The following is a 14,571-nucleotide window of genomic DNA, read 5'->3' on the forward strand; positions in this document are numbered from 1 at the left end:
CCCGGGCCACGCAACTCGCCCCCCTCTCCTCATCCCCGGGCCACGCAACTCGCCCCCCTCTCCTCATCCCCGGGCCACGCAACTCACCCCCCTCTCCTCATCCCCGGGCCACGCAACTCGCCCCCCTCTCCTCATCCCCGGGCCACGCAACTCGCCCCCCTCTCCTCATCCCCGGGCCACGCAACTCGCCCCCCTCTCCTCATCCCCGGGCCACGCAACTCGCCCCTCTCTCCTCATCCCCGGGTGACCCAACTCACCCCCCTCTCCTCATCCCCGGGTGACCCAACTCACCCCCCTCTCCTCATCCCCGGGTGACCCAACTCACCCCCCTCTCCTCATCCCCGGGTGACCCAACTCACCCCCCTCTCCTCATCCCCGGGCCACGCAACTCATCCCTCCCCTCTCTCTTCACCCCCGGGCCACGCAACTCATCCCTCCCTTCTCTCCTCATCCCCGGGCCACGCAACTCATCCCTCCCCTCTCTCCTCATCTCTGGCCTATCCAACTCACCCCCCTCGCCGAGCCACGCAGCTCACCCCTCTCCTCATTCCCATGGGCCACGCAACTCTCCCCCCTCACCTCATCCCCGGGCCACGCAACTCGCCCCCCTCTCCTCATCCCGGGCCACACAGCCCATCCCTCCCCTCATCTCCAGCCTATCCAACTCACCACCTCTCCTCAACCATGAACCCCCTTCCTCATCCCCGAGCAATGCATGACCCCCCCCCCCATGGGCCTACACCGCTGCCCCCCCTTCTCATCTTCAGGAACCGCAGATCACCCCCCTTCTAAACCCTGGGCCATACCACTGCCCTTCACTTTATATTTTCTCAGCCAAGACTCCCCCCTCCCCCTCAGGCCACACTGCTGCCCTACATCTTCTTCTGAGGCCACTCCCCCCTCAGCAAGAACTATAGGCTCACCCCCCCCCCCCCCCGTAATGTCTGTGCAGTTTCACTACCCACCACGGCTGACAAAGCTGAGGACCGGTCACTCTCAGACCACGCCCCCACTGTAACCCGATTGGCTGGCTTAGCCGGGAACGTCTTATTTTTGCAGCTTACCCGAGAAATGTCGGCTGCATTTGTTTTCTTCTTTATTTACATTCACCTGGTGATCCCGCCAGAAACATCTCCCTAATCTCCGGTGACTACACTCCCTTACTACATTATATGGGGGGGGGGGGGGGGGGGTAGTGTTGTCACCCGGGGACAGGACTATAGGACACCTCCCCCTCTCCTCATTACCTACAGTAGGTGTTCTGTAGATAACACTGCAGAGGACACAGGACAGCCCCTCCCCCAATCACAGGGTTCAGGTGTAGAAGTTTGTCATCTTCGGGGCCACAGAAAGAAGAAGAGGTCACGACGGGGGCCCAAGTAACCATTACACTTATACTCGGCGGGGCCCTTAATTGCACATATCAGGGGCCACAGTACCCTTACAAGGAGGGCGGAAGGGAGCTCAGGGGCCCCTGATGTCATATCAAAGGATTCTTTCATTGGGGGGGCCACATCCACCATGACACAGGATGGAGGGATAGGGCTCTCATCCAGGTGATACCCGGACCCCCAATATAGGAGCCCGGCGACACATCAGGGGCCACAATCACCAGTGCTGACAGCCATGACTCCAGGGGGCCCCACAATGACAGATCACACACATGGAGGGCCCCGGGAATGGCCAGGGAGGGAGGAGGAGTCATTACCCTGCCAATGGACCCCCAACATCAAACAGACCCTGCCAGGGCCCCCCCCCTCATTACTCTTCCTGGGGCCCCTATACCAGACACCAGCCCACCGGGGGCCCCCACACCATGCACCACCTCGCCAGAGGGGCCCCCAACTTCAGGCACCACCTCGCCAGGGGGGCCCCCCCATTACTCTTCCAAGGCCCCTATACCAGACGAGCCCGCCGGGGCCCCCCCATTTCAGGCACCACCTTGCCAGGGGCCCCCCACTTCAGGCACCACCTCGCCAGGGGGCACCCCCCCCCCCATTACTCTTCCAAAGCCCCTATAACAGACACGAGCCCAACGGGGGCCCCCACACCATGTACCGCCTCGCCAGGGGGCCCCCCCTTTTCAGGCACCACCCCGCTAAGGGGGCCCCCCATTACCAGACACCAGCCCGCCGGGGGCCCCCCCACTTCAGGCACCACCACCCCCCAGGGGACCCCCACATAAGATGTGAACCCGCCAGGGGCCACCCACACTTCAGATGTGATATGATGTGACCCTGCCAGGGGCCCCATATCAGACATGACCCTGCCAGGGGCCCCATATCAGACATGACCCTGCCAGGGGCCCCATATCAGACATGACCCTGCCAGGGGCCCCATATCAGACATGACCCTGCCAGGGGCCCCATATCAGACATGACCCTGCCAGGGGCCCCATATCAGACATGACCCTGCCAGGGGCCCCAGCCTCTCCATCAGAGCAGACAATGACATGAGCCCCACCCCCATACCTGACAGCCCCCTATGGGGCCCCATAATGTGAATGACAACACACAGTACCGGGGGACTTGTCAGTCAGACAGGAAGGGCCCCCCCCCCGGTGTCCCGGTGTCCCCATCCCCCCCAGTAGCTCATCACTCACCGGCAGTTTGGGGCTGACCTCCCCCTTACAGTGATGACAGAAGAAGCGATGCTGAGACACCGCCGCCGCCTCCGCCATTTCTTCTCCCCGTCACCTCACTCCGCCAACACCACCGAGACACAGGATAGATCGCCCACCTTCACAGCGCCGCTCTAGCCAGCCCGAGACCAACGAGTGATGTCACTCCGCCAACACCAGCGAGATCCCGAGATAGAGCGCCTCCCACGATACGCGCTCTCTGTCCCCCCAAAAAGACCAGCGAAACGGCACGGTCCTCCCAACACTAACGAGAGCGCAGCGCCGCTCTAGCCACGAAAATCACCAGCGAGATGCTTCAGTAAACTTTATTAACAAGAATAACAGAGACACATGCCGCTGGCTCAGGTGAGTGGAGGACAACAAATCCCAGCAGTTCCTGTCAGAAGCAGCGGGGGGGAGGTCAGGGGGACCCCCTTATCTGTCTGTACAGAGAATAGAGGGAGATAAAGCCGCAAAACATTTCCCTTTGGGCGGAGGAGGGGATATTTCCATCTGTGTCCCCATTGGGGAGACTTCTCATCACTTCCTGTCTGGACAGGAAGTTATGGCAAATCTCTTTAAAACAATAACACCTTTTTATTATAGTGGGGGGAGGGAGGGTGTGACTTATTGTCTTGGTGACAACCTCTCTTCTCCCCCAAAAGGGTGTCATCAGGACAGGAAGCGATGGGAAGCCCCCGATCAGGTATACCGACCCCCCCCCCGATCAGGTATACGACCCCCCCCCCTGATCAGGTATACGACCCCCCCTCCCTCCTAGGGAGAATTGTAGGGACATTTGCTAATCTGTTCCTTAATAGAAAAGGACACAGAATGAACAGGGTGCATGGAACACGTTCCCATGGTGAATGCCTTCCTCTCCATACATTATTGTACAGCCCCCCCCCCTCTGTGACTGCATTCCTTCATAGTCCTCATGTTCTTTCCTAGACTCCCGGCAGCCATGACACAGGCCGAGTTGCAGCTCATCTCCCTTCTCCTGCAGGAACACTTCGGGGAGATCGTCTCCCGCGTGGGAACCTTCCTGATCCATACCGGCTGCCAACCGCTGAGAGTCATCGCTAAGGATACCGACACCCCCCTGGATCAGGTATACTGACCCCCCGACACCCCCCTGGATCAGGTATACTGACCCCCCCCCGACACCCCCCTGGATCAGGTATACTCACCCCCCCCGACACCCCCCTGGATCAGGTATACTGACCCCCCGACACCCCCCTGGATCAGGTATACTCACCCCCCCGACAACCCCCTGGATCAGGTATACTCACCCCCACCCCGACACCCCCCTGGATCAGGTATACTCACCCCCCTGACACCCCCCTGGATCAGGTATACTGACCCCCCCCGACACCCCCCTGGATCAGGTATACTGACACCCCCCGACACCCCCCTGGATCAGGTATACTGACCCCCCTGGATCAGGTATACTCATCCCCCCCCCCGACACCCCCCCTGGATCAGGTATACTCATCCCCCCCCGACACCCCCCTGGATCAGGTATACTGACCCCCCTGACACCCCCCTGGATCAGGTATACTGACACCCCCCTGGATCAGGTATACTGACCCCCCTGGATCAGGTATACTCACCCCCCCCCCCGACACCCCCCCTGGATCAGGTATACTCATCCCCCCCCCGACACCCCCCTGGATCAGGTATACTGACCCCCCTGACACCCCCCTGGATCAGGTATACTGACACCCCCCGACACCCCCCTGGATCAGGTATACTCACCCCCCCGACACCCCCCTGGATCAGGTATACTCATCCCCCGACACCCCCCTGGATCAGGTATACTGACCCCCCCCCCCCCCGACACCCCCCTGGATCAGGTATACTGACCCCCGACACCCCCCTGGATCAGGTATACTCCCCCCCCCGACACCCCCCTGGATCAGGTATACTGCCCCCCCCCCGACACCCCCCTGGATCAGGTATACTGACCCCCCCCCGACACCCCCCTGGATCAGGTATACTGACCCCCCCCCGACACCCCCCTGGATCAGGTATACTGACCCCCCCCCGACACCCCCCTGGATCAGGTATACTGACCCCCCCGACACCCCCCTGGATCAGGTATACTCACCCCCCCGACACCCCCCTGGATCAGGTATACTCATCCCCCGACACCCCCCTGGATCAGGTATACTCATCCCCCCCCGACACCCCCCTGGATCAGGTATACTGACCCCCGACACCCCCCTGGATCAGGTATACTGACCCCCCCGACACCCCCCTGGATCAGGTATACTGACACCCCCCGACACCCCCCTGGATCAGGTATACTCACCCCCCCGACACCCCCCTGGATCAGGTATACTCATCCCCCGACACCCCCCTGGATCAGGTATACTGACCCCCCCCCCCCCCGACACCCCCCTGGATCAGGTATACTGACCCCCGACACCCCCCTGGATCAGGTATACTCACCCCCCCGACACCCCCCTGGATCAGGTATACTGACCCCCCCCCGCCCCCCCCCTGGATCAGGTATACTGACCCCCCCCCGACACCCCCCTGGATCAGGTATACTGCCCCCCCCCCCGACACCCCCCTGGATCAGGTATACTCCCCCCCCCCCGACACCCCCCTGGATCAGGTATACTGACCCCCCCGACACCCCCCTGGATCAGGTATACTCACCCCCCCGACACCCCCCTGGATCAGGTATACTCATCCCCCGACACCCCCCTGGATCAGGTATACTCATCCCCCCCCGACACCCCCCTGGATCAGGTATACTGACCCCCGACACCCCCCTGGATCAGGTATACTGACCCCCGACACCCCCCTGGATCAGGTATACTGACCCCCCCGACACCCCCCTGGATCAGGTATACTGACCCCCCCGACACCCCCCTGGATCAGGTATACTGACCCCCCCGACACCCCCCTGGATCAGGTATACTGACCCCCCCCGACACCCCCCTGGATCAGGTATACTGACACCCCCCGACACCCCCCTGGATCAGGTATACTGACACCCCCCGACACCCCCCTGGATCAGGTATACTGACCCCCCCCCGACACCCCCCTGGATCAGGTATACTGACCCCCCCCGACACCCCCCTGGATCAGGTATACTGACCCCCCCCGACACCCCCCTGGATCAGGTATACTGACCCCCCCGACACCCCCCTGGATCAGGTATACTCACCCCCCTGACACCCCCCTGGATCAGGTATACTGACCCCCCCCGACACCCCCCTGGATCAGGTATACTGACACCCCCCGACACCCCCCTGGATCAGGTATACCGACCCCCCCGACACCCCCCTGGATCAGGTATACTGACCCCCCGACACCCCCCTGGATCAGGTATACTCACCCCCCTGACACCCCCCTGGATCAGGTATACTGACACCCCCCGACACCCCCCTGGATCAGGTATACCGACCCCCCCGACACCCCCCTGGATCAGGTATACTGACCCCCCGACACCCCCCTGGATCAGGTATACTGACCCCCCCCCCCCGACACCCCCCTGGATCAGGTATACTCACCCCCCGACACCCCCCTGGATCAGGTATACTGACCCCCCCGACACCCCCCTGGATCAGGTATACTGACCCCCCAACACCCCCCTGGATCAGGTATACTGACCCCCCCCCGACACCCCCCTGGATCAGGTATACTGACACCCCCCGACACCCCCCTGGATCAGGTATACTCACCCCCCGACACCCCCCTGGATCAGGTATACTGACCCCCCCGACACCCCCCTGGATCAGGTATACTGCCCCCTGGATCAGGTATACTCACCCCCCCCCCGACACCCCCCTGGATCAGGTATACTGACCCCCCCCGACACCCCCCTGGATCAGGTATACTGACCCCCCGACACCCCCCTGGATCAGGTATACTCACCCCCCCGACACCCCCCTGGATCAGGTATACCGACCCCCCCCCCCCTGGATCAGGTATACTCACCCCCCGACACCCCCCTGGATCAGGTATACTGACCCCCCGACACCCCCCTGGATCAGGTATACTCATCCCCCCGACACCCCCCTGGATCAGGTATACTCACCCCCCCCGACACCCCCCTGGATCAGGTATACTCACCCCCCCCCCCGGATCAGGTATACTGACCCCCCCGACACCCCCCTGGATCAGGTATACTGACCCCCCCCGACACCCCCCTGGATCAGGTATACTGACCCCCCCCGACACCCCCCTGGATCAGGTATACCGACCCCCCCCTGGATCAGGTATACTCATCCCCCCGACACCCCCCTGGATCAGGTATACTCATCCCCCCGACACCCCCCTGGATCAGGTGTACTCACCCCCCCCCCCCGACACCCCCCTGGATCAGGTATACTGACACCCCGACACCCCCCTGGATCAGGTATACTCACCCCCCCCGACACCCCCCTGGATCAGGTATACTCACCCCCCCCGACACCCCCCTGGATCAGGTATACTGACCCCCCGACACCCCCCTGGATCAGGTATACTGACCCCCCGACACTCCCCTGGATCAGGTATACTGACCCCCCGACACCCCCCTGGATCAGGTATACTGACCCCCCGACACCCCCCTGGATCAGGTATACTGACCCCCCGACACCCCCCTGGATCAGGTATACTGACCCCCCGACACCCCCCTGGATCAGGTATACTGACCCCCCGACACCCCCCTGGATCAGGTATACTCACCCCCCTGGATCAGGTATACTCACCCCCCCCGACACCCCCCTGGATCAGGTATAATCACCCCCCCCCGACACCCCCCTGGATCAGGTATACTCACCCCCCCCGACACCCCCCTGGATCAGGTATACTCATCCCCCCCGACACCCCCCTGGATCAGGTATACTCACCCCCCCCCGACACCCCCCTGGATCAGGTATACTCACCCCCCGACACCCCCTGGATCAGGTATACTCCCCCCCCCCCCGACACCCCCCTGGATCAGGTATACTGACACCCCGACACCCCCCTGGATCAGGTATACTCACCCCCCCCCGACACCCCCCTGGATCAGGTATACTGACACCCCGACACCCCCCTGGATCAGGTATACCCCCCCGACACCCCCCTGGATCAGGTATACTGACCCCCCGACACCCCCCTGGATCAGGTATACTGACCCCGACACCCCCCTGGATCAGGTATACTGACCCCGACACCCCCCTGGATCAGGTATACTGACCCCGACACCCCCCTGGATCAGGTATACTGACCCCCCCGACACCCCCCTGGATCAGGTATACTGCCCCCTGGATCAGGTATACTGACCCCCCCCGACACCCCCCTGGATCAGGTATACTGCCCCCCCCCGACACCCCCCTGGATCAGGTATACTGACCCCCCCCGACACCCCCCTGGATCAGGTATACTCACCCCCCCCGACACCCCCCTGGATCAGGTATACCGACCCCCCCCCCCTGGATCAGGTATACTCATCCCCCCGACACCCCCCTGGATCAGGTATACTCATCCCCCCGACACCCCCCTGGATCAGGTATACTCACCCCCACCCCGACACCCCCCCTGGATCAGGTATACTCACCCCCCGACACCCCCCTGGATCAGGTATACTCACCCCCCCCCCGGATCAGGTATACTGACCCCCCCGACACCCCCCTGGATCAGGTATACTGACCCCCCCCCGACACCCCCCTGGATCAGGTATACTGACCCCCCCCGACACCCCCCTGGATCAGGTATACTCACCCCCCCCCGACACCCCCCTGGATCAGGTATACCGACCCCCCCCCCCCCCCTGGATCAGGTATACTCATCCCCCCGACACCCCCCTGGATCAGGTATACTCATCCCCCCGACACCCCCCTGGATCAGGTATACTCACCCCCACCCCGACACCCCCCTGGATCAGGTATACTCACCCCCCGACACCCCCCTGGATCAGGTATACTCACCCCCCCCCCCCGGATCAGGTATACTGACCCCCCCGACACCCCCCTGGATCAGGTATACTGCCCCCCCCCGACACCCCCCTGGATCAGGTATACTCACCCCCCCCGACACCCCCCTGGATCAGGTATACCGACCCCCCCCCCCCCTGGATCAGGTATACTCATCCCCCCGACACCCCCCTGGATCAGGTATACTCATCCCCCCGACACCCCCTTGGATCAGGTATACTAACCCCCCCGACACCCCCCTGGATCAGGTATACTCACCCCCCCGACACCCCCCTGGATCAGGTATACCGACCCCCCCCCCCCCCTGGATCAGGTATACTCATCCCCCCGACACCCCCCTGGATCAGGTATACTCATCCCCCCGACACCCCCCTGGATCAGGTATACTCACCCCCACCCCCCTGGATCAGGTATACTGACCCCCCGACACCCCCCTGGATCAGGTATACTCCCCCCCCCCCCGGATCAGGTATACTGACCCCCCCGACACCCCCCTGGATCAGGTATACTGACACCCCCCCGACACCCCCCTGGATCAGGTATACTCACCCCCCCCGACACCCCCCTGGATCAGGTATACCGACCCCCCCCCCCCCCTGGATCAGGTATACTCATCCCCCCGACACCCCCCTGGATCAGGTATACTCATCCCCCCGACACCCCCCTGGATCAGGTATACTCACCCCCACCCCGACACCCCCCTGGATCAGGTGTACTCCCCCCCCCCGACACCCCCTTGGATCAGGTATACTAACCCCCCCGACACCCCCCTGGATCAGGTATACTCACCCCCCCGACACCCCCCTGGATCAGGTATACTCACCCCCCTGGATCAGGTATACTGACCCCCCGACACCCCCCTGGATCAGGTATACTGACCCCCCGACACCCCCCTGGATCAGGTATACTGACCCCCCCGACACCCCCCTGGATCAGGTATACTGACCCCCCTGGATCAGGTATACTGACCCCCCCGACACCCCCCTGGATCAGGTATACTGACCCCCCCGACACCCCCCTGGATCAGGTATACTCACCCCCCCGACACCCCCCTGGATCAGGTATACTCACCCCCCCCAACACCCCCCTGGATCAGGTATACTAACCCCCCCGACACCCCCCTGGATCAGGTATACTCACCCCCCGACACCCCCCTGGATCAGGTATACTCACCCCCCCCCCCTGGATCAGGTATACTCACCCCCCCCCCGACACCCCCCTGGATCAGGTATACTAACCCCCCCGACACCCCCCTGGATCAGGTATACTCGCCCCCCCCCCTGGATCAGGTATACTCACCCCCCCCCCCCCGACACCCCCCTGGATCAGGTATACTGACACCCCCCCGACACCCCCCTGGATCAGGTATACTCACCCCCCCGACACCCCCCTGGATCAGGTATACTGACCCCCCCCCCCCCCGACACCCCCCTGGATCAGGTATACTCCCCCCCCCGACACCCCCCTGGATCAGGTATACTCACCCCCCCGACACCCCCCTGGATCAGGTATACTCACCCCCACCCCGACACCCCCCCTGGATCAGGTATACTCACCCCCCCGACACCCCCCTGGATCAGGTATACTGACCCCCCCCCCCCCGACACCCCCCTGGATCAGGTATACTCATCCCCCCGACACCCCCCTGGATCAGGTATACTGACCCCACCCCCCCCCGACACCCCCCTGGATCAGGTATACTGACCCCCCCCGACACCCCCCTGGATCAGGTATACTGACCCCCCGACACCCCCCTGGATCAGGTATACTGACCCCCCGACACCCCCCTGGATCAGGTATACTGACCCCCCGACACCCCCCTGGATCAGGTATACTGACACACCCCCCCCCCCCCCCGACACCCCCCTGAATCAGGTATACTCACCCCCCCCCCCCGACACCCCCCTGGATCAGGTATACTCACCCCCCCCGACACCCCCCTGGATCAGGTATACTGACCCCCCCCCCCCCCCCGACACCCCCCTGCATCAGGTATACTGACCCCCCCCGACACCCCCCTGGATCAGGTATACTCATCCCCCCGACACCCCTCTGGATCAGGTATACTGACCCCCCGACACCCCCCTGGATCAGGTATACTGACCCCCCCCCGACACCCCCTGGATCAGGTATACTAACCCCCCCCCCCCCCCCGACACCCACCTGGATCAGGTATACTGACCCCCCCCCCCCCCCGACACCCACCTGGATCAGGTATACTGACCCCCCCCCCCCCCCGACACCCACCTGGATCAGGTATACTGACCCTCCCCCGACACCCACCTGGATCAGGTATACTGACCCCCCCCCCTGGATCAGGTATACCGACACCCCCCCCTTGGATCAGGTATACTGACCCCCCCCCCCCCTGGATCAGGTATACCGACACCCCCCCCTTGGATCAGGTATACCGACACCCCCCTGGATCAGGTATACTGACCCCCCGACACCCCCCTGGATCTGGTATACCAATCCTCCTCCCCACCAGAGGAGCTTACACTCTAATGTCCCCCTCAGGTGAAGAAAGCGCTGTGTGTCCTCATCCAGCACAATCTGGTGACCTATCAGATGCACAAGCGTGGATTTGTGGAGTACGCGGCGCAGTGTGAGTCCTGCCTGCGCATGCTGCGCTCTCCTCGCTATATATACACGGCGAAGACTTTGTACGGTGACACCGGAGAGCTGATCGTGGAGGAGCTGCTGCTGAACGGCAAGATGACCCTCACCGCCGTGGTGAAGAAAGTCGCCGACCGCCTGACCGAGACTATGGAGGGTAAAGATAAAAATGGTGGGAAAAGTCGTGATGTCATCGCTCTCTAGTGATTGGATAGGCTGCATTCTCAGTGATGTCACCGCTCTCTAGTGATTGGATAGGCTGCATTCTCAGTGATGTCACCTCTCTATAGTGATTGGATAGGCTGCATTCTCAGTGATGTCACCGCTCTCTAGTGATTGGATAGGCTGCTCTCTCAGTGATGTCACCGCTCTCTAGTGATTGGATAGGCTGCTCTCTCAGTGATGTCACCGCTCTCTAGTGATTGGATAGGCTGCATTCTCAGTGATGTCACCGCTCTCTAGTGATTGGATAGGCTGCATTCTTATGCTCTCTAGTGATTGGATAGGCTGCATTCTCACCGCTCTCTAGTGATTGGATAGGCTGCATTCTCACCGCTCTCTAGTGATTGGATAGGCTGCATTCTCACCACTCTCTAGTGATTGGATAGGCTGCATTCTCACCGCTCTCTAGTGATTGGATAGGCAAAATTCTCAGTGATGTCACCGCTCTCTAATGATTGGATAGGCTGCATTCTTATGCTCTCTAGTGATTGGATAGGCTGCATTCTCATGCTCTCTAGTGATTGGATAGACTGCATTCTCACCGCTCTCTAGTGATTGGATAGGCTGCCTTCTCACCGCTCTCTAGTGATTGGATAGGCTGCATTCTCACCGCTCTCTAGTGATTGGATAGGCTGCATTCTCACCGCTCTCTAGTGATTGGATAGGCTGCATTCTCACCGCTCTCTAGTGATTGGATAGGCTGCATTCTCACCGCTCTCTAGTGATTGGATAGGCTGCATTCTCATCGCTCTCTAGTGATTGGATAGGCTGCATTCTCAGTGATGTCACCGCTCTCTAGTGATTGGATAGGCTGCATTCTCATGCTCTCTAGTGATTGGATAGGCTGCATTCTCAGTGATGTCACCGCTCTCTAGTGATTGGATAGGCTGCATTCTTATGCTCTCTAGTGATTGGATAAGCTGCATTCTTATGCTCTCTAGTGATTGGATAGGCTGCATTCTCATGCTCTCTAGTGATTGGATAGGCTGCCTTCTCATGCTCTCTAGTGATTGGATAGGCTGCCTTCTCATGCTCTCTAGTGATTGGATAGGCTGCCTTCTCATATACAATATGTCCCCTTGTCCTGCAGATGGGAAGAGTATGGAGTACAGCGACGTCTCGACCACCTTCACCCAGCTGGCAGACACACACTTTGTACAGCGCTGCCCGGTGGTCGAGGAGAAAGAAGGCACAGAAGGCCGCCGGCCGCCCATCCCTTCCCTTGTGATGAATGAGAAGGAGATGTTCTGCGTCCCCCGGGTCGTCCTGGTCGGTAAGACAAGCTCTGATCAATCCTTGGCGTTCCTCTTATCTGAGTATAATGGACTCTGATTGGTTCCTGCAGGTCGGGGGAAGCGGCGGAGATCCTCCGATGAGGACGAAGGTGCCAGCCAGAGCAAGAGACCGAAGAAAGAGCCGGACGTGAGTGACTTGCCTCCTCCACGGGTCACAACGCAGTCTGTCACAATTGATTGAACGCAATTTTTTTTTTATATCGATCGTTAATTCGTATTGGCTCTTTTATTATACCTGACCTCTGACCTCCCAGGTGTACCCGCTCCTCTCCTGAACTGAAATGTCTCCCTCTGATTTTCACCGCACGCTGCGAGCTTCTCACAATGTGCGTTAGAAGCTGCAGCACGTCAGAGCCCGCCTCATTTCCTGTCCTCCAGCCCCTTTCCTTAGCAGCCTGTTTGTCCCTGACCCCACCTCTCTAATCAGAGATGGGATGGGAGAGGGGGCAGGAGGGGCACGTGCCCCAGACTCGGTGCCACAGACTGACTGTCCATGGGCCACCCCTTTCATTAGAGCTGGGATGGGGGTGGGGGGGGGGGGGGCAGAAGGGACATGTGCCACAGACTCAGTGTCTTTGGCCCCACCCCCTTCATCAGAGCTGCGACAAGGGAGGGGGGATGGGCAGCAGAAGGGGCACGTGCCCCAGACTCTGTGCCACACACTGACTTTCCCTGTCCCCATCCCTTTCATCAGAGCTGGGATGGGAGAGGGGACAGAAGGGGCATGTGCCCCAGACTCGGTGCCACAGGCTGACTTTCCCTGGCCCTGCCCCTTTCAATAGAGCTAGGATGAGACGGGCAGAAGGGGCCCGCCCCAGACTGACTGTCCCTGGCCCGCCACTTTCATCAGAGATGGTACAAGGAGGGAGCATGAGGGGAAAGTGCCCCAGATTGACTGTCCCCCTAGCACGGCCCCTTTCATCAGAGCTGGGATGGGAGGGACAGAAGGGTCATGTGCCCCAGACCCAGTGCCACAGGCTGACTATACCTGGCCTCACCCTTTTCATCAGAGCTGTGACAAGGGGGAGGGGGTATGAGGGGCACATGCCCCAGATTAGCTGTCCCCCGGGCACCGCCCCTTTCATGAGAGCTGGAATGGGAGGGGGCAGAAGGCGCATTTGCTCCAGATTCAGAGCCACAGCCTGACCCCGCCCCTTTCATCAGAGCTAGGATGGGAGGGGCAGAAGGGACATGTGCCACAGGCTGACTATTCCTGGCCCTGCCCCTTTCATCAGAGCTGTAAGAAGGGGGCGCATGAGGGCCACATGCTCCAGATTGACTGTCCCCCTGGCACCGCCCCTTTCATTAGAGCTGGGATGGGAGGGGGCAGAAGGGGCATGTGCTCCAGATTCAGGGCCACAGCCTGACTGTCCCTTGAGCCGCCCCTTTCATCAGAGCTGGGATGGGCGGGTCAGAAGGGGAATGTGCCCCATATTGACCCTGGCCCCACCCCTTTCATCAAAGCTGGTATAAGGGGGGGGCAAGAGGAACTCGTGCCCCAGACTCAGTACCACAGGTTGACCCTGGCCCGCCCCTTTCATCAGAGCTGTGACAAGGGGGATAATAAGGGGCATGTGCCTTTAGATTGACTGTCCCCTTAGCACTGCCACTTTAATTAGGGATGGGAGGGGGCAGAAGGGGAATGTGCTCCAGATTTGGGGCCACAGCCTGTCTGTCCCTGGCCCGCCCCTTTCATCAGAGGTGGTACAAAGGGGGGGGGGCATGTGCCCCATATTGACTGTCCCCCTAGCACCACTCCTTTCATCAGAGCTGGGATGGGAGGGGCAGAAGGGGCATGTGCCCCAGACCCAGTGCCACAGGCTGACTATTCCTGGCCCTGCCCCTTTCATCAGAGCTGTAAGAAGGGGGAGAATGAGGGGCACGTGCCCCAGATTGACTG

At 61.2% G+C, this 14,571-nt stretch overlaps 1 protein-coding gene across 3 annotated transcripts in view; it reads left to right on the plus strand.

Annotated features, from left to right (window-relative positions):
- Positions 1-2,902: 2,902 nt before the first annotated feature.
- The window catches only part of POLR3C (RNA polymerase III subunit C), a 28,131-nt gene continuing 16,462 nt past the window's right edge, over positions 2,903-14,571 (plus strand). For 2 of the 3 annotated variants that reach the window (XM_040333936.1, XM_040333938.1), the window contains exons 1-5: positions 2,903-2,986; positions 3,572-3,731; positions 11,056-11,326; positions 12,467-12,649; positions 12,722-12,798. In XM_040333936.1, the coding sequence (XP_040189870.1) occupies positions 3,585-3,731; positions 11,056-11,326; positions 12,467-12,649; positions 12,722-12,798 (678 nt within the window). In that variant the 5' untranslated portion in view covers positions 2,903-2,986; positions 3,572-3,584. The remainder of the gene's footprint in view (positions 2,987-3,571; positions 3,732-11,055; positions 11,327-12,466; positions 12,650-12,721; positions 12,799-14,571) is intronic. The other variant, XM_040333937.1, reaches the window with a different exon arrangement.

Source organism: Rana temporaria, chromosome 13 (assembly GCF_905171775.1).
Source record: "Rana temporaria chromosome 13, aRanTem1.1, whole genome shotgun sequence".
Taxonomy (NCBI): Eukaryota; Metazoa; Chordata; class Amphibia; order Anura; family Ranidae; genus Rana; species Rana temporaria.